Source organism: Chinchilla lanigera, unplaced genomic scaffold (assembly GCF_000276665.1).
Source record: "Chinchilla lanigera isolate Chin_1 unplaced genomic scaffold, ChiLan1.0 scaffold00178, whole genome shotgun sequence".
NCBI classification, from domain to species: Eukaryota; Metazoa; Chordata; class Mammalia; order Rodentia; family Chinchillidae; genus Chinchilla; species Chinchilla lanigera.
In genome coordinates this window covers 127,053-148,123 of record NW_004955579.1, presented here as the reverse complement: position 1 = coordinate 148,123, position 21,071 = coordinate 127,053, and the positions used below count along the sequence as shown (strand labels likewise).

General features: G+C 44.8%; 1 protein-coding gene across 1 annotated transcript in view; it reads right to left on the bottom strand.

The window, feature by feature from the left end:
* Window positions 1–20,589, bottom strand: part of Ube3c (ubiquitin protein ligase E3C) — a gene marked incomplete at its 5' end in the record, with an annotated part of 79,988 nt that extends 59,399 nt beyond the window's left edge. Inside the window, 9 exon segments of the mRNA XM_005414099.2 lie at window positions 7,157–7,344; window positions 9,692–9,843; window positions 10,758–10,978; window positions 11,555–11,708; window positions 12,662–12,819; window positions 14,188–14,303; window positions 16,783–16,929; window positions 18,107–18,181; window positions 20,536–20,589. Of these exon segments, the coding sequence (XP_005414156.2) occupies window positions 7,157–7,344; window positions 9,692–9,843; window positions 10,758–10,978; window positions 11,555–11,708; window positions 12,662–12,819; window positions 14,188–14,303; window positions 16,783–16,929; window positions 18,107–18,181; window positions 20,536–20,589 (1,265 nt within the window).
* Window positions 20,590–21,071: the final 482 nt, after the last annotated feature.

The window sequence follows — 21,071 nt, the reverse complement described above, 5'->3', positions numbered from 1 at the left end:
AAAAAAAAAAAAAAAAATCTTAAATCTGGTCAAGTGATTTCCAGTGTTACACCAAAATATTGTATATGCTGTTCAGTGTCAGCATTTTCTGAGTACACAATCAAGATTATGGTACACTGGCTTTTAAAAAATCCCAATCTCATTTTAGGCTGGCGCATTCTGAGTTGTCCAAACAGCACTAAGAGTATAATCTTAAAATATAACAATAGCAGGAAAGAGTGAGATTTACACAGATCATGAACTCTTATGTGGGCAGGAATCTAGTCTACCACTCGGCCCACCAACTCTTCCAATATTATTTAGGCCAAAAGCAATCTGTGTGCATCAGAAATAAAGCTCAAAAGTCCTATGGATTTATGAAAGCGTGTTATGTTTGTCACTGGCAGGACTTGTGACAAAATCATCACTATTACACTAACTACAGGAAAGCTCAACAGGGCAAGAGTCTCAAAGTCAGACTGAGAAGTTTGAAAAAATCTTGCTAGATTGCCTTGCAGCGAGCGGGCATGGTGACACCCGCCTGAAATCCCAGCACTCAAAATGCTGAGGCAGAAGGATCATTGCAAGTTTGAGACCAGCCTGGGCTACAAAGTAAGCTCAAGGTCAGCCGGAACTGCACAGCAAGATCCTGTCTCAAAAAGACAAAAAACAAAACAAAACAACTGCCTAGAATGCACAATGCCCTGAGTTCAATCCCCAGTACCACACATACACAAAAATAAATTTAAAAAATTAAAAATCTTACTAGAATAACAAAAAATGGCAATAACAAGTTAAAGGAGACCAACTAAACCATGTTAAAAATACCTATTAAATTCAACTGGAATGGTACTGGAAAAGAATACATACTTCATATATTAGAGATATTTAAAAGTCTTTACCACATGCCTAATATGTAAATATAAAAGTCATGTATATATGTGTGTTGAAGTTTGTTTTTTCTAGCTTTTGTGAACTTTTGCTAAGTAGTATGCCCAACAGTCACATGAAAAATAGGAAAAAGTTATGAAAAAAACATAAATTTTCTATAAGAAAGAATTCTAGTAGGTAATATTTTCTTGTTTTATTTTTCTACAATCAAGAAACTGGGACCTTTTAGAAAATGTATCATTTAGTATAATTTCACATATGTCTTTACAGGCATGTCTATATCTCTTTTCCAAAAGAAAACAAAACTAAAGCAAAACACACATAAAAAAGCATTTAGTTTCACCCATTCAGAAATAATCAGTTAATATCCTGCTATAAATCCACTCAGATACTTTTATTTACACACACACAGATATACACACATATATACATGAGTTCTTCCTACATTCTAAGTTTTTCCCCTCAGATTATAATTAACTTGTATGTATTTTTTAAACACTGTTTTAATACACACTTCAATTTTATATTGGAAACTAATTTTGAAATAATTCTGTTTACTACATTAATCGCTCACCAGGCAATAATGAATTATTAAACTTTTAAATTAAATTACAAATTTAATTAATTTGGGGCCTTTACTTCAAGAGGAGAAGTAACAGATTCCTTCCATGTACTGGCATAGATTAAAAATTACCCATTAAGCTTGATCTAGCAGTAACAACCCTGAGTTCATTACTGCAGAGCAACAATTCCAGCTCAGGTCGCTGAAGCAAACACAGAGCCAGGTGTCCCACAATTAGGGCTCCTACAGGGAGGACAGTGCCACAGACTCAGACACTTTTGCCTCTTCTAGGTACTTCACAAATGTGGGATTTTGTACTTCTCTGCCACAATAATCAATTACTGGCCAAAGCAACATTAAAATGGATATAGAACAATTCACCTATGAAATAATGCAAAATTAAAAATATATTAAAAATGTCTTGAGTGATAATAAATGTTTTAAGATATAGCAATAATAAATACTTTAAGATATTTCATCTTAAAGCAAGCTGAATGAATTATTAATTCAGACACACTGAGTTAAAAATAGGAGATACTCTTAGACACACAGCCACTTTCAACTGAGCTTCCCGTATTAATATCATAACCAGGTCAGATAAATGGCTCCCCTTTTACCAGTAACTAGCTTCAATTATATTATTAACAGCCTCAAACGTATACCTTCCCTCCTACTCTAGCTTAAGTGAAAACGGGGGAAAAAGCAATGCTTCCCACTTAGGACAGCTTCTGACAATCCCTTCCCTGCTTCTTACCACCTGAGCTCTGAAATGGTAACACTGGAAGCAACTGAAAAAACAAACCAGAAATTGTTTCTCAGGTAACTAAAGAGACGGTGACCACAATGAAGGACATGGTTAGTGAGTTGAGAGCAGATACAGATAAAAAATAGATGAGCTTAGGAAAATGATGGAAACCAGGAATACTCAACATAGGAAAGAAATGGATTCCATGAAACAGATTCAAACAAATATCCAGATTAAAAATTCTACTGAAAGTTTATGCAGAAGAATTAACCAATGTGAGGACAGAATATCAGATCTAGAAGACAGTTTTGCATTTAGTAACATGAAATAAAAGACTTCTTAAAAATAGCAAGGGTCCACAATAAATCAACCCAACAGCAGCTGCTAGATGATGCAAAGAATAATGTAAGATTGATCCAAATCAATGAAAACTCAGGAGAGCACAAAGGACATAAAAAGCATGTTCACAGAAGTAATGGCAGAAAACTTCCCTCACTGTCTCTTAATTACACAGTCCTTAAAAGCAAATTTAAAAGGATGCAAATTCAAAATAAGCTTGATGGGGCCGGGAATATAGCTCAGTGGCACAGCGTTTGCCTGGCAGGCACGAGGTCCTGAGTTCAATTCCCAGTACAAAAAAACCAAAACACTCAGATGCACATTTCTTCAAGTCTACTTATGTCTTCCTGTGAATCAATTTGTATTTACAAACCTTTAGAAAATTCTTAAAACTCACTATAAGAGATTTAATAAAATCATTATCAGTGTTTAAATGTTTTAAAGCAAATCAGTTTTGTATGAAGTTTATGAAAAAGAAAATTTTTAACATGAATCAACAGTTGGTTTAATCTATTGATTATACTGAAAATACCAATAACAAAGGTCACTATGAAATCATAGGCAAGTTGGACAGAGTGGCGCACGCCTGTAATCCCAGCACTCAATAGGTTGAGGCATTAGAAGCCACTTTGAAGATACCAAAGTATAGTACAACAACTATTGATAATCTCCTACCTCTTCTGTCTGTAACTCACTATTATTTGTCTATTTGTTTTCCTGAGAAACTATCTTGTAGATAACAATATGTAAAACAATAACCATTGATAATTTCCTACCACTTTGTCTGTAATTTGGTAAGCCCCCCCCCATCATTATGTTATCCTTCTTTTACTCTATTTAAAAAAAGAAAAAAAAAAAAAAGGTTGAGGCAGGAGGATCATTGTGAGTTAGAGACCAGCCTGGGCTACAAAGTGAGCTCAAGGCCAGCCTGAACTGCATAGGGAGACCCTATCTCGAAAAGACTAAATGAATAAATCTATCAATCATAGCCAAAGAAATAAATTTATTTTTCTCTCCAGGTACATCTTCAATGTTTTCTTTCAAATGTGAAATTCTGCTTATAAATTGCATGAACAGCTTATAGCATTTAATTTTACACATGCAATGAAACATGTATGTCTTTTTCTCCATTAGAGCTACTGGTATGATCACTTTTCTCAGATTAGTAAAGCATGAGATGTTTGTACATCAAGAGCTGAAGAGTCTCTGTTGCTACCGTATAGCAGAACTGCTGAGAGAGCAAAGGGAGACAGAGCCACCCTTGCAGGGCACAGTGGTCTCAATCACAGTGATTGATAACACAGCTGCCATCAGGCTGCCTCATCCTATTAGATTTTGGTGGAAAAGTTCAGCACAGTTGAACAGAACTGATTTTCGATGCCTTTTGACGGGATGTGTCTGTATGAAACATACAGGCGAATTACTAGCCTTCCTAGTCTCTCGCATACCACCTTTAAGATTCCATGTCAAAGCTTTCAGATTCATCAAGGGAGCAAATGGCCAAGCCTCAAAGAGCACTTGCCCACCACTTATAGGTAAGATGAGGAGGAGGAAACATTTGGACAGAGACCAGCATGCCCAGGAGAGAGGCAGGAAACAGCCTGACAGAATCAATAAATGTATGTGATTAAATATGACTGGAGCAAAACATACTCTGAGGCTAGCAAAGAAGTCAGAGAGATAGTGACAAAATGCGTTGATAATGAAAGGATACCACACATGGAGCTGGGGCTTTAGCTCAGCGGCACAGCGCCTGACTGGCAAGCGCAAGGTCATGAGTTCGATTCCCAGTATCAGAAAAAAAAAAAAAAAAAAAAAAAAAGGAAGGATACCACACAAATCAGTAATCCAAGAATGCAAAATTTTCCTGAAAGCAAAGGGGAGCCACTGCAAGGTTTAAGCAAGAGAATGAAATTATCAGGGCTGTATTTTTAACAATTCAGTGTGGCAAAACACATAAAGAATACAGTTCTGACAGCATAGCGCCTAAATGCACAAGGGACCCTGAGGAAAGTAGGTGTAAGTAGATCCCAGGACAGTGCCAGCTACAGACTGGGCTTGCTCCAGTCTTCCCAGTCATTTCTGCCACGAGTCCAGGGTGACCAAGGGAGTGAGGCTGTGCACCAAGTAGGTAATTTCCACGCATGAGGCCACAGCTGCAGGGAAGGCACAGGCAGGAGAGTGAATGATGGGGCCACGGACACGCACACGAGCTGAAGGAGGTTCTCGGGGAGATGAGCATTCATTGCAGACAGTGAGCAGAAACCTGATAGGTCCTGAGAGACATTTCTCTCACTATTAGCTGACCATGAGTGTGGAGACCTGAGAAGTTACTGTGACGAAGACAGAAAAGCGGGTACAGGGGTCACTGAGTATAGATGAAGCCGCTTATATGAGAGTTCAACAAGAGAATCAACTAAAAAGAAAAGAAAAACTGAAAAAGGAAATATAAAGAGACTTTAGGTTTTTAGGAAATACTGAGACACAAAGAACCCAGGAAGGAAACAGAGCAGAAGCCAAGATGGAAAGAAAAGGCACAGGAATGTGGTGTGAGACAGGGGGACAGGGTCAGGGAGGAAGGACGAGGCCATCAAAGACTATGCAGGTACTGCACAGGCCAGCCAGCCACGGTGAGCGGTGGAGCCCCGCCGGGTATCCAGACAGCCACAGAAGCAGCCATGCACACGAGATGGGCAGGACAGCCAAGGAAAGGCTGTGGTGCCCAGCTCCACGGTGCCTCTGCAGCAGGGCCAGACGCCACTGAGGACGGCCCGAACAGCCTCACTGGAAACCTGCAGACCTGCCTGACACCCTTTGTTCCTCTGGACAGCAGACCAGGGCCTTCCGCCTACAACCATTTCATATTCATTTGCATTTGAAATACTCAATGTATTTTCTTAAGAGCAAAAACACCTTTTTTGCAGCGGTGGGGGTAGGAACCAGGGCCTCTTGCATGCTAGCTCTACCACGAAGCTAAATCCCCAGCCCAAAGAAAAAATTATTTTACAGCCAAATTTTATTCAGATTTCTAAGTCCCACAGTAAAAAATTTCCCTCAATAAAGGAGTTGAAACTCACTTATTACTTAACTTAAAAATTCTAAGTCACTAACTTCATTCCCAGTACCAACAAAACCAGCCCACTCTGTGCACTGACTCATGGCCGTGGCTTTCCTGAGCCCTAGAGCAGCTTTTGCAGATCCTCACACGTATGTTGTTATGTCCTCTTTACATGAGAACAGGTACTTATTAAACGCACTAGTCTCTAGCTCATTTTTCACGCACACCTTAGAAATCTTCCCTTGTTGGTGTACAAAGGGCCTACAGATTCCCTCATACTCCCGACAACCAGTATGCTTTTTGAAAAACTGAAACCAGTTAAAACCACTGAAGCTCAAATAGGACTACCTGCTGTTTCATGAGCTATGAGAAACACCCTGAATATACTTAAAACCTAATATACCTAGGCCATAAAGTAGTTGCTAGAGTAGTTTCTTAAAGGAAATAGGTGACGCTCCTAAGATTGGGCCTAGAAAGCTGCTCTGCCATTAAGCATCCTAAGAAGCAGTTCATCAGTGAGCCCCAGCCCCGCGCAGTCACCCCACTGTGGCAATGGGCTCAGAGCTACAATGGAAGCAGGTGTCCTGGCCCGTTCCCCTGCAGCTGCCCGTAAAGAGCTCAGGGCCCACTGGTGTCACAGAGCCTGACTTCCTCCATGGGCCACAAACAGCAGTGAGCCTGCCCTAGGACGCCAGCCAGTGCCACCCTATTTATGAGGCAATTCCAACCCATACTGCAAGCCTCACTCTTGGTTTGTATCCCTGACAACAGGAACCGCTCGGTCAGCGTGGTGGGGCAACAGAAATCCATGTGGGGCCTGTTTCTTAGCAGGCAGTGTCTTCTGTAGTCTGCCTGGACACTTCCGACCCTCAGGCCCAGCACAGCCACCAATGAAAGGCATGGAGCCACTGAAAGGCTCCTCTATAGGTGCTCTAGAAACCACTCCTCCAGATGGGAGGAGATAAGACAGCTCAGGGTCACTTTCACACTGCTTAAGACCAAACTAGCTGCAAATTCAAACTCGTGCATTTTGCTTCATCTCAACCCAGTTTATTTCAAAGCCTTGAAAAATGAAATACTCACTAAATTTCCAAGGACAACCTGATAATAACGGTGCTGTGAAAAAAGGTGAAAAAGAAGTAGAATACTGGCTCTACCACGCAGGCAGGAGCCCAACATTTCTGCTACAGGTGTGTGACAAGGACTAAACTCTCGTAATAAGATGCCCCACAGCCAGGCTTGGTGGTGCATGCCTGTGATCCCAGCACTTGGGAGGCTGAGGCTGGAGATCACTGAAAGTTTGAGCCCAGCCTGATTTCAAGGCCAGCCTGAACCACATAACAAGGTCCTGTCTTAAAAAAAAAAAGATGCTACACAAACAGCTGGCTTGATGTGGTAGCGAACACATACAGCAGGGTGCCAGGAAGAAGAGGTCAACCACAGTAATTGTTTAAAAAAAGAAAACCTTCCACTTTCTATGAAGTGTGTGGAGAACTCAATATTCTGCATCTTGCTCTATCAGAAAGCAGTGGCTGAAGTGATAGCAGGGCAAGTGAGCATGCGTGGGGCTGAGGAGACCTGCCTGACTTTGGGCACCATCATGCGGTGCTGCACCATAAGCGTGTGGCAGATGGAGGCCATCTGCGTGAAGACCTCCTCGCTGGCCGAGTCCCGCCACACCAGGTTCAGCAGGGTGTTGGTCTGCTGCTTTGTGTCCAGCTTCTTCAGACACTCCTCGGTGATGTAACGGGCGGACAGTCGGCCATCCTCCTGCAACAACCAGGACAGGGGTCTAAGTGCCAGCTGTGCTCCACAGCGCCCCTTCCCTAGAGAGAAGGCAGCAGGCCAGTCAAATCCACGTCACACAGGGCAACCCTAGTGCACTCCTGCCGTCCTCCGGGGCTCCAGCCCCTCCTGGTGTCTGCTGCTCCCAGCCTAAGGGCACAGAAATTGTACTGCTTGGCTCCTGCCCACCAATATGACATTTTTTCAGTATTTACCTTTTAAGAAAAGTTCATTCCAAATATTTTAGATTGAGTTGTAGTAAGACAGCATTTCCACTTTACATTATTTGAGATATCACAGTTTAAAGAAAACATAAATTAACTTTTCTGTACTGGAGATTAGAACTAGGCCTTATACTAAACTACATCCCTATCACTTTTTGAGCAAGTGTCTCAACTAAATTTTCCAGGCTGTACTTCAACTTTCAATCTGCCTGCCTCAGCCTCTAAGAGTAGCTGGAATCACGAATCACAGGTGGGTGCCAGTGGACATGGAACTATCAAAACAATATATATATTTGGTTTTTTTTTTGTTTTTGTTTTTTTGTTTTTTCTCCGGTACCGGGAACCGAACTCATGCCCTTGCGCTTGCCAGGCAGGCGCTTTTTGCCACTGAGCTAAATCCCCAGCCCCCAAAACAATATATATAATAAAGGATCTATTTGATGCCTTATAGTTTTCTAGAAGATCTGAGGCACTGAGCAAAGCCTGAGACACTATGCCATACAGCATACGCATTTGGGGCATTAACCAAAAATGTATACTTTCACACATGTAAATAAGAACGTGTAATTTTCAGTACTACTTACTATGTCACTTAGATACTTTGATATATGTAATTTACAATAATTTACAAAGCACAACATTTCTTTAGATTACAAATCATAAATTCCACCTGTTACAGTTGAATCTTTCAGATGCACACAAAAAGATATAATATAGGCACTATTTCTGAAGTGTACAATTTAAAAATAAACTACACATAGTAAGTGAACAGATTACACAGAAACTGTAAGCATCCACCAGAACATTCAGCTGTAAAACAAAACTTTATAAAGGGCAAACTGACTCTGAAAACTCTCACACAACCAAATAAAGTTCCACACAATGAGTATCACAGGAGAGAAAAGGCAGTATGTAAACATGGACATAAACAACAGGGCCAGAAATAAATGACTTCTGGCTCACAACTGGGTCACATGGTTTCTCAGCTCAAATGCAGGCAGGAAAAAAGGGGGAACACCTAAGGCCAAGGAAAAAGGAAGAGGATAAGAGAAATAAAGTATAAAGCTGGACATAAGTAGACCTTAAAGCTCATGCCTATTAAAAAAAGACGAGTGGAGTGACACTTTGCACAACCAATAAATAGATCTCTCATTTCGCCGGACAACAGGGTCGAATGCAGGGCCTCAGGCGTGCCAGGCCAGGACTCTGCCACAGCCCAGCCTAGGCCTCCCTGCTGCAGCTGTGCAGGCGTCTGGTGTCTGCTGGCCAGTGACATCCCAAGGAAAGCTTGTCACTCCCTAGCTCACAAGGCCTACACCCACAGCAGTATGTGGACAGTAAGCATACTTTTTACTTTCACAGATTCTCTAGAAGATAATTATTCAAATATTAACATTCTTCTAGAGATAAATTTCATCTACATTCCAGCTACAAAATGCCAGTTTTTGGACATAAAACAAAATTCGTACTTTTTTGGTTGTACAGTTCTGAGTGTTTTTGTAGTCTCGGGACTGATCTGCGCATCCTAGGCAGGTGTCTGACCACTGACCCATGTCAACAGGGTCTTGTAAATCACCCAGGTTGGCTTTCAACTTGTGATCCTCCCGCCTCAGCCTCCACAGTAGCTGAGATTATAGATGTGCACCAATAAGACTGTCTAGTTCTGTGTTTTGACAGATGTGATAATTCCAGAACCCACCAGAACATTCAGTGGTACCCTCTCGTACCCGCGGTAACCCTGTAAGAACATACCGTTCTTGCTGGATTCAAGCTCACTCCACACTGAGCAGCCCTCTGCACTGCAAGCATAGTCCTCAGCTACCCTGTACCTCCTGACACCCTGAAAACATGCCTCACCTGGCAATGGAACCACTCCAACCCTGAAAACATGCCTCACCTGGCAGTGGAACCACTCCAACCCTGAAAACATGCCTCACCTGGCAATGGAACCACTCCAACCCTGAAAACATGCCTCACCTGGCAATGGAACCACTCCAACGTGTATCTGGTATTCAAATCAGTATTTATCACAAGAAACACCCTAACCAAAAACAGAAGAGAACTAGAAAAGTGCCCGGGGGGCAGCCTTGGCTGTAGATGCTGCTTACCGGCGTGGTAGGCTGGTCAGCCTCCTCATTCTCATCCTCGGAGTCACTGGAGGTGTCATGGGAGTTGGTGCTGGCAGGCGAGGCAGGCAGCTGGGAAAGGAAGGTCTGCAGCACGCACAGGTACACCAGGAGGCCCTCCTCCGAGAGTGTCCCTGTGGAACAAGCAGGCACGATCCCCTCAGCCAGTGTCACTTTCCAGGCGCAGCAGTCTCTTGGGCTGTCTGAAGAATCCCCCCGTGGCATGCTACAGTGTACGTGACCCCCCCCTCAAGGTGTGCTCATGCTCAGTGTGCTCACAGTGAACAGGGCCCCAGTCACCTCTGATCATTGCACAGTGGGGCAATTAGGACCAGTGTGGCTCGCCCAACTTCCAGGAGGGCAGGGGAGCAAGGCTGGTAGGAGCTCTGCTCCGCCCTGCTCCCCGGCCCCCTACCTGTGCACCTCTGTACCTGGCTATTCACCAGCATCTTTTACAGTAAGTGGTGCACAGTGTAGCATCTCCATCAGTCCTGTGAACTGCCCCAGGACACCTTTGAGCCCCAGTGGGGCCCCTGAACTCCAACTTTGCTGGCTCATCATTAGCACAGGTGACTACTGAGGATGTGCAATCAGTGTCTCAAGTGGGGCAGGCTTCGGAGGCTGAGGCCTTACCCTGGGGTCCAGCCCTCTCTGGTACTGTCAGCACTGACTTGGTTATAGTACGCCCAGCCACTGCCCACCGTGGGGCGGCTTTGTGTGTGGGAACTTCTGTGGAGGACAATGCAGGGTTTAAGCTGGGAGCTGCCTGGGTTTCCCAGGCCTCCTCACACTAATGGGACACATGCACTCAAACATCCTAGAGGCAGCTATCAACACTGTGCCCCAGAAGAGCTGCCTCACGAGACTGCCTGGCCATGCACAGCCTCCCTAGGCCATGGCCCGACCAGTCCCTCTGCAGTGCCCCCTCCAGGACCCGCAGGACATCCTATCTGCCACATCCCACTCGCCCCTGCCAGGCCTCCTCTTGGCTCATCTGCTCTTGCTACCTATGTGGGAGTTTGGGTAAAATATATCTGGTATTTCATACCCAAATGGTTTTCGCCAACAGTTAAAACAAAATAGAAAAGCCAAGGTGCTCCAGCACTGCTGTTTGAACATCTACTCTCTAGTAACAACAGTGCATTCAGAAAGGGTGCGTAGGGGAAAGCGGTCTGCACGTCTGCTAACGCCGGGATGACAAAGTGGAACAGCTGCTCTGTAAAAGGTGCCACCAGAAACTCTTCTGTGAGGGCTGAGAAAACTTGCTGCCTGGAAAGGAGAATGGAAGCTTTCTGTAGACTCAAAATCAACTGTTCATCAAATCCACATTTACAACTACTTTTCCAAGCATTTTTCTAAACAATCTACATTCTAAATGAACTGTTTACAATCATTCAGACGAACCTGAAATAAATCCATGTTTTGTATCTTTTCATAGCTTATATAAAGTAGGAAAATAACATTGTCAGAAATTACAAAATGATATTAGGTTAAGCCAGAAAGAAAAGCACTCTAGTAACTGTCCCTTTGGACTAAGCCATAGCAACAAAGTAAAAACTTGACTCTCAAGCCTGTACTTAAAGCAGTATTCCTAGTGGTGGAGCATGCCTGTAATGCCAACACTTAGCCTGAGGCAGGATGATCACCTCGAGGTGAAGGGCGGCCTGGACTACATAGTGAGTTCAAGGCCAGGGCGAACTACACAGCAAGACCCTGGCTCAAAAAACTAAAAACAAAAAACAAAAACAAAAAGTAAAGAAAAAGAAAAAAAGCAGCATCCCACGGAGTTACTGTGAGATCCAGACTTTGTGACGTGACATCAGGAAGGCTATTCTTCTTACTCACCTTGCACCTTCTACACAGGAGCTGTACGTAAAGTGCAATGGTTTTAGGACATTCTCCAACAAAATTTTTGCTATAGGAACTCGAGACAAATCAGAATATTCAATACTTGATGGAAGCTTGCTGTTAATCAACAAATAAAGAGACCTATAATACCCTATGAGAAAGGAAAGACACATTTAAGGTGTTTTCTTATAACAAAGGAAAAACTTCATTAATTTTTAAGTCCCTTTTACAAATTTCCATAGCTTCAAATTTAGATTAATTCTTCTAATGCTTTACTAAGGAAAACTTTAAACATACACATTAGTCATGTGATTGGCACGCCCCCCCAGGTACCCATTACTCAGCACCAACTGCTGTCAATGCTAGCCAACCTCACCTCACCTACTCAAGTCCATCCAGGTAGATTTCAAGAAGTCACCAAAGAAAGACTCCCAGTCTCACCTCCCACAGGCTGACCTGCCATAGCCTAGTCTCCAGGCCTCCTAGGTTCCCATCCGAGAAGGTGACATACCAAACTACCATAATCTGGGCACCAAGAAAATTAACTGGTTCAAAAGCAACTTGATATAGACAGAAACAACTCTGATGACCTCCACAAAGTTTTCCTTTCTAAGCTTCGATATAATGTCAGGTTGTGCAGTAAACCCATGGTCCAAATCACGTATTCTTTTAAAAACGGTCTCCCACAGCCTGTGCAAAATAAGAATGATGCTCAGATGTGGTTTGTGACAGCTTAACTTCCAGTGAAAACCACTTGGTCAGATTTACTTTTATAGCAAAACTGGCTGCTCCAGTGGCTTGGCCATGCGACTGAGGCACCACTCGGGATAATGGGAAGCAGGGACTCCACCCGCTTGCTCTCACAAGGACCGTGCTCCACTGTAGATGTGAGCTAGGTTCAAGGGCTGGAGCAACTTCTGAAAGCAATTCTCACTCTCATGTTAAGCCGAGACAATGAAGCACAGTGAGTCTGTTGCTTCCACAAGTTCAGAGTGGTCCAGGGCAGCTGCAGGCACCTCTGCAGGTGCAAGTAATCAAGGTGGTCCCTGGGGGAAAGAAGGGCCTCATCGCATCTCCCCATGGGTGTGGCCCCACCCTGCTCACCACTGTGAATCATGTAGTGCAATATCTGTTCAATGATTGACACCACGTAGCCGGCATCCTGCAGGACAGGCAAATAGGTGTTCTCGGAGGAAAACACCTCAAGCATCCGCATCGGGAGAGCAACATTCAAACTGTCGTCAGTACAGTTCTGTAGCAACCTGGAAAAAGCAAGGACAAACAAGCTTACTGGATGGTCAGTCACCAAGGTTTCCCCAAACTCCTCTCAGCTACTACGGTGAGTGTCTGAACCTCTCTGTTCTGCAGCCACAGTCTGAAGACAGGTGTGCCTGAAGAGACAGACAGAAGATGGATGCTGCTATTCAGATTTCTTCAGAATCTTCATTAGGTCCATACGAAGGATGCACAAGCCCAGGAAAAGCAGACGAACACAGGCTGTGTGTGTGTGTGTGGGTTGGGGGGTCCAGGCATATAGACGTCCTAGAGGCAGCTATAGATGGGGCCCCAGTCCCTGCTCTGCGCAGAGTAGCATGGCAGCACCTGTCTGCAGTGTAGCACCGAACACACCTCCAAAACCTGCTCCTGCCTCTGTCCAGCACTGGCTGTGTGCACTTAACAGGGGACACGTCTACATGGGGCACACGTGGCAGCTGCATAAACACTCCCGGACAGGCCTCAGTGCACCATGCCTGCCCCTCACTGTCCAAAACCTCCTAGGTAAGGATCCCTGGGTCACGTGGAAGCTGTGGCTTTGGCTTTATAACAAACCACCAAATCTGTAAGATGCAATGGAGACATCAGCTGCCCCACATTCCAACTTCCAACACTCTGCCATTCTAAGGTGTTTGCAGCTCTAAGTCACTGTGAGCAGAATTCCTGGTGATGACGGTCACTCAAGAGTCTTCTTTTCACAAGGGCCGGCCTGCCTGCTGCCAAGGTGGACAGCCATCCTCTACCTGAGGCCATGCTTCGTCCTCTCACCTACTCAGACGCATCGTTCCGGCTGTCGTGATGGTCACGGCACTTCCTCCTCAACACACAGCCCATTGATTTTCCCCAATTACTGGGAATCTCTCCTTGCCAACCCCACCCCAGGTCTCCGCCCCACCCTTCACAATTCCACTCCTCCCAGCTGGAGCCTTGCGAATCTGCAGGAAGCCATGCACTTACAAGGACACTTAACATTTTGCAAGATACTTCTAGTTATCCATGCAAGAAAACATCATCCAGAAGATACTTATGTTTGTATTTTATTTTATTTTATTTTTTTTATTTTTTTTGGTTTTGGTTTTTCTCCGGTACCAGGAACCGAACTCACAACCTTGCGCTTGACAGGCAGGCGCTTTTGCCGCTGAGCTAAATCCCCAGCCCCTATGTTTGTATTTTAATTTCTATGTCATACAGTATAGAATCACCTAGAGCAAAAATCATAGTATGCAGAGTATTTCATGTCTTACCCCCAAAAAACTTACAAAACTGCCACTGTCTCAGAAAATGCAAATCACAAGCTGTTTCCTAGACATGTGAGGTGGTCAGCACACTATGTGAGTTACTGTGACAGAATTTACCTGCAACAGAGGCTCATCAGCCTCTTGATCTGAAACAAGCAAGTCAGTCTCTCAGATCCGTCCAGCTGCTTGACAAACACAGAGCTATGTTTGATTAAGTTCTGGTACAGCCATATCTAAAACAGCAAAGCACACAGAATACAACTCTCAATCCATCAAAATGTTTGCCAATTTACTTACAAAGTCTTCTCAAGTAGTAATACACACTTAAACCTAACCAAAAACTAGCAGATAAAATTTTCAAGTCCAGTTTTACTTTGTAATATTTGCATTTTCATCTTAATACAAGTGTTATGTTAAATTACCAAATAAGTTACTGTAACAAAGTACTTTAACAAAGCTCATGTGGTGGACACAAAAACAGTTCATCTACAAAAACCAGCAAGCCGTCCTAAAAATATAAGACAGGACTGACCTTAGGCTAGATGGACTGCCTATTTCAGGCTCCACAATTCCAAACAAGGCCAGGTCTGTGACCAGGTCACCAAGAGAGCCCACTCTCCTGGCCACGATGGCTGGCCAGTGAGTTCAGTACGATGGAGTCTTTCTGTCCCCAGCATTCCAGGGCACTGACAGTATGCAGTACATACACAGTTGCCATAAGTGATTCTGAAAATGCAATCCCGAACAAGGAATCTCTTCCACTTACTCTATTTTTGTGAAATAGATTGGTATTCTATTCATCTCACAAGACTCACAACCAGCTGGAATTTAGAAAAATAGCTTTTTAAATATGGCTGGTTATGCATGAACCATGGAGCCATTTGTCTATTATCTTTAACTGGCTTTTCCACTTGTCTGATGTAATAGAAAAACTTCTTGAATAACATTTTAAAGTCTATCCTATGTTGGGAGGATATAATTCTGTGACACATTTTGCAAAGAAAAGTAAGCAACTAAAAAGTGAGCCAAGTATTAACTCTATAAAACTGAAGGTAAAACTACGTGAAAAAAATACAACCACAGTAATTATTTGATTTAGCAGGGAACCATAGAGATGGTGGAAGTCTGAGGCTGACACCTCCCTGCCTTGGCCCCGGCCCCGGCAGCCAGCAGCAGGCTTGGCTTGCACAATTCCAGGACCCACAACCAGCTTTCCTCATGGTCATTACACAAATAAAGGGAGAAGGCAAGAAGGTAGCCATCCATGTATGCTTAGCTTTGCACTGAGTATCTCTGAAAAACCATAAAAGGTAGCATCATGCTTGCTCTGCAGTCAGAATCCAGGAACCTGAAGATGGACCAGCAGGGACTTTTCCATGTGGCTGCTCTTGCAATCAATGTTAGATAACTGAACAGAAGACATTCAAACCCAATTTTCTTGTATGAAACAAGTTTGATGGCATTTTATTCTACTGCAGATTTCAGAATCTGCACCAAAGCAATTTGCATTGGATGCCGGCATTTAGAAACCAGGTGGAGCTTAAATGGGCATGGTGGTACATCCCTGCAATCCCAGCTGAGGCAGGACTGCTATGAGTTTGAGGACAGCCTGAGCTGCAGAGTGAGACCTTACCTCAAAAAACAAAACAAAAAAAAGCAACCCACAAACAAAAGCAAAGAAACCAGCAGAGGTCACAGACTAAGCCTCATTATGGAAGGAAATGGCTCCTCTAGACAGCAGAACAATATTCCCAGTACCTGCTCTCGTCTCTGCTCCTTGGCAACCTTCCCATCTCCAAGACTAGAGCATGGAGACAGGCACAACTGTGTGGCCTGCCTGCAGCTGTGCCTGATGCTTTTCCTCAGGAACTTCAGACAGGAAGTCTAGATCATGCCTGCATGGCTGTGGCCCTCTGGACAGTGCAGGGACACAGCATCTTTCCCATGTGCCCTCCCGCCAGACTCAGGTGGCAGGGCTGGACTGACACAAGCTCCAGACATACAGTCAGTGCCTCCTTTGATCTCGGCACTCACCTCAGAGGAAACTTTCTAAGAAGCACGCTTTGTAGCATGGAACCTATTTTGCATTGTAGACCCCACCTTTTAACATACAATTTGAAATTTCATTACAGATAGTGTAAATGAAAATTTCTAAGAATAGGCGAATGGGTAATAACTTCCATCTTGAAAAAATGATTCCCGATGTATCTGCCCTTATTTTGTAGCACTCATGCACACCAGTAGCAGTTTATTTTGTAGCATTATTTTGTAGCACCTCATCACCAGTAGCACCAGAGCCTGTAATATTCTTAAGAAATGTGCGATGGGTTGCCCACTCTGGGAAACGTCCTGAGCTAGGCCAGGACTATGAGAAAGGCTGGGGATGGGTCCTGGGGTTGTGCAAGCCAAACCTGCTGCTGGCTGCCTGGGCCCCAGAGGTGGGGCAGGGAGGCGGTAGCAGAGCCTACTTCCTTAATATTTGAAACTTTCCATACTAAAACAATGAAAATGCCTATTTCAAATGTGTATTGAATTGTAAGAGGAGCAAAGCATCACTGCAGGGGTGAGGAATATTCCTAAGGGCTCATACAGACTGGAGGGTTTCGCTGGCTTTTGCATCACACACTCACAATCTCTGTTTGTTTAAAAAAAAAAAAGTTGGAAAACACAAGAGTATAAACAACAGCAAGTGAAATATGTGTGCACACTCACCAAACGCTTGGAGTCTTCACTCTGCTTGTAAAAGAACAGAAGCTGCCTCACCAGGATGGTAAGGCTGGGGCCATTGGCAAGGGAGAAGGTGCCACCCAACTGTGCCGCACTGGCACAGCGATCAAACGCGCTTCTTTGGAGGGAGTACTGCAAGCAAAGGAACAATCCATAAACCTGCCACCAGATATCCAGTTCTTACCATCTAAATAAAAGCTAAATGACTGTACAGGAAGGCTGGACACTGATGACTAAAATGTGATTATAGAAGTTACTGGTGAAGATTCAAAAAAAAAAAAAAAAAGCCAGGCGTTGGGGCTGGGGATTTAGCTCAGCGGCAAAAGCGCCTGTCTGGCAAGCGCAAGGTCGTGAGTTCGGTTCCCGGTACCGGAGAAAAACCAAAAAAAAAAAAAAAAAGCCAGGCGTGGTGGTGCACACCTGTAATCCCAGCACTCGGGGGGGGGGGGGGGGGGGGGGGGGCTGAGGCAGGAGGATTGTTGCGAGTTCCAGGCCAGCCTGGGCTACAAAGTGAGCTCAAGGCCAGCCCGAACTGCATAGCGAGACCCTGTCTCAAAAAAACAAACAACAAAACAAAGAAGTTCCTAAACACTTGCTAAAAGAACCTTTCTGATATACCTGTTAACTCCAACTCTCTGTTCTCTGGAAGAATGAGGCAAAAGGGTGGTAAGTTTAAGCCTGGGCAACTGTGAGTCCCTGTGTCAAAATTACAAATAAAAAGGGTTGGGGATAGTTTAGTGCTCAGGTCCTGAGTTCAGCCCCCAGTACTGCAAAAACAAAGATAAAAAGAGAAACAAACTTTTTCAATACTTCCTTCTATTTTGATCCCAGTTATGGTTTGGCCCATGTTTGTATTTTACTATTTAAAAATACTCAAAACACCTGCATACAGTGGCTCATGTCTGTAATTTTAGCACTTGAGTGAGGCAGTAGGACCGGCACAAGTTCAAGGCCAGGCTGGGTTATATAACAAGACCTTGTCTCAAAACACAAAGTAAACAACCCCCTCAAGTTACCAAAACCTGCTATAAATCTGTATGTAAATATAACTAGTGAAGTATTATTACTATTATTTACTTGTGGTACAGGGGATAGAACTCAGAGCTTCACACATTACTGGCAAGTGCTCTATCACTGAGCTTCACCCCCAGCCCTAATAGTACTCAGTTTAATTAGAAAAACCAGTTCTAACATTAACTTCCCTTAAGCAGGTGTATAAAAACACACAAAAGACGCTACTCATAAGAACAAGCCCAGATTTAAAATCAGCTCTCACATGGCCTTCTAACTATTTTAAAAACAAACTTACTTGCTGCTTTCTGTCTCTGTACCCTCGAATAAATGACTGGATAATTATTGCATTTTTCAATCTTCGCCTTTCTTCCTGTACAATTGAGGGAGGAGGCAAAGGCAATTGGTCAAAATCAGGCAAAATGACAGCTAGCTAGCAAGGATTTAAAACAAATAACAACAGCTAAACACTCTGGCACCACAGAGCTCTGTGACACGCACCGCCCCGGAGCACGCCCGCCAGCACAGCCACAGTCACACAGCCGCCACCACCACCACCGAGTTCGGGCACATTCGTCACCCACCCATCGCCCCACACTCCTGCGTCTCCCTGGCTTCCCCACCCTGCACCCTCCACCTCCCTGGCATGGTCTTTGGTCTGGCTTCTTCACCGAGCAGGTGTTTTCGAGAGTCACGCAGACTGCGGCGTGTGCTGGCACCTTGACCCTCTTCATAGCCAGTCAGTGTTCCCCATCTCACACCGCTTCTCCACTCATGAGCTTCTGAGCCCTTGGGCTGCGCCCACCTGGGCTGTCATGAAGAGGGCTGCTCTGAACATTCGTGTCCACATTTTCTGTGGACAGTTTTCGTTTCTCTGGGGTATCTCCCTAGGAGTGGAACTCGTATTTCTGCCACATTTTCCAAAATGGCTATGATGTTTTACAATGCCACCAATACAGTAAGACTATTTAAAAAGCTCTAAACATTAAAATATAGACAACACAAACATTTACCTAAAAGGTCTCTTCTAAAAACTCCAATCTTTACTGACTTGAGACTGTTTTTAAAGATCTCAGAGCCTTGAGAGAAACACTTTCTAAACTCCCATCCCTATACCTACGCACTGTCCTATCCAACTCCTGCACAACAGCGCACAACAGCGCAGCTGTGACAGGCACCTCCCACACTCAGCACAGGAGGTCCAACCAGCCTGCGCGTGAAGGCCAGAGTTCAAGCCCTAGCGGCCCTACCACACCAGGCACTGGGCCACACACACCCCTGCGCGCTTGTGGATCTTCCTGTACCCTGGGACGCACGTCGCTCCCCACCCACGCAAGGAGACTGAGAACAGCCTCAGGCCAGGCTGCATCCCAGGCGCTCCACAAACGGCAGGCCCATTAGGGCAGGGGTAATGGTGTCCTCATCACGTCCTGCCGGAGGCAATGGAACACTCTCCAAGCCCACAAAAGACTCAACTGCTAGCCTCTAAACACTGCTTAAAAATCTACAATCATGTCTAAGCAATCAAAAGACAAGAGAGCTGTAAACACTATTAATTAGACACTACTAAAAAGGTAAACTGTAAATCAGTAGTTAGTTTAGGTCAGGTGTGTGGCACACACCTGAATCCCAGCTACTCAGGAGGAGGCTGAGGCAGGATGACGTGTTCAAAACCAGCCAGTGCAACTTCCCAAGACCCTGCCTCAAAATAAAATTACAACGAAGGGAGGAGGGGGACACTCAGTGCTCTTACCTAGCATGCAAGAATCCCCAATTCTCCCAAAACAAAACAAAAGCTGGGCCAGAGGAAACACCCAAACTGAAGCACAGGTATGTGAAAGGATAAACAGAGAAAAGCACGCACGAGACTTGTAGGACCTCAGGCAAAGGTACAGCTTGTCTGCAGCTGACTTGGAAGGGGGAGGGGACAAAGCAGATGAAGAACAACAGCGCCAACTGCTCTTCTCAGCTGGTGACCTCTAGCCACGCTCCGCTCCTGGCTGTCACAGTCGGGGAGGAAATGCTGATGGCATCTACTGGGCAGAGGCCAGGTGTCCTCCAGTGCACAGTACAGTCCTCGCAGCAGTGTCCAGTCAAAATGCCTGCAGCAGGGAGCTGGACGCCGCTGCCGCTTCCTGACTCTGCAAAGCACCTGCTTAGGCCACCCTGTCCACAGGGATCCCAGGGACCAGGGTGACTCTGCTGCCTCTACAGCTCTCTGCACACTTCCTTTGTTAATGTCCACCAGGAGCAGCACCCGTGTCTGCCCCACGCACTGCCCAGACACCCACCAAGCTCTCAATAAATCAGCTGCTAAAACAAAATGAAAAGCTCTATCCAGCAAAGCAAGTTCAAGTACTAATAAGTCAGCAAGTCACTCCGACAGCATCCCAGGAGGCTGTAAGGTAAAGGGGGAAAGGAGCAGCGCCGTGGGCCCGTCTCTCCCTACTCCCCAGACGGCTGAGACCCGCGCTCTTCTAAGCCAAGTGTGCCCCCGCTGGAGGAAGCACACACCCCCACTGGCAGGAAAGCCCATCCGCGCCCACGCTCCCTCTTACCAGCCTGTCTGCCCAGCTCTGTCTACAGCAGTTGCAGAACAACGACCTCCTGCCAGCTCCAACGCTCCAGAACACTACTAAAGCCAAACACTGACACACCTGAGTGTGTGCGCTCAAACCAGGCTGTGGAAAATACTCATGCATGAAGAGCCTCACAAAGCTGGCTTACCTCTCTCTTCCTTCTCTCTTCCTGAGTGCGATGTAAAAGAGAAGCTTTTTCTTCCTAAATACAAAAAAACGAAGAGAAAATCAGAGAAAGGTTATAATTTCAAGTTTAAAAGCACTCTCAAAGCTTACAGAATATTTTGGTCCAAAAGCCATTGCAAGAATACTCCAATGGAACTACCCAATGAACCGACAAGATCCAAAGGCTCATCTCAGAGGCTAAAGGAGTTTCCCACTGTGACTGAGTCAGCCATAGTCCACAGGCAGAGCAAGCTGGGCACTGGGCTGTGCTGTCACCACAAGGCGCTGAGTAGTGCCAACACCAGACCCTTGTATTACCTCTAACCACTACATGGGAGCCCACCACTACTGCAAAAGACATTCTTCACTACACGAAATTCTGAATGAAATTACTTGTTTTACAAAAGGAACTGGAATAATAAGAGGGCAAGTTAAACATGTTAAGTAAATGAAGGATACTTGGAAGACAACCAGCTTCGTAAATACGTTGGGCGTTTCTGGAATGACCAACCCTGTTCT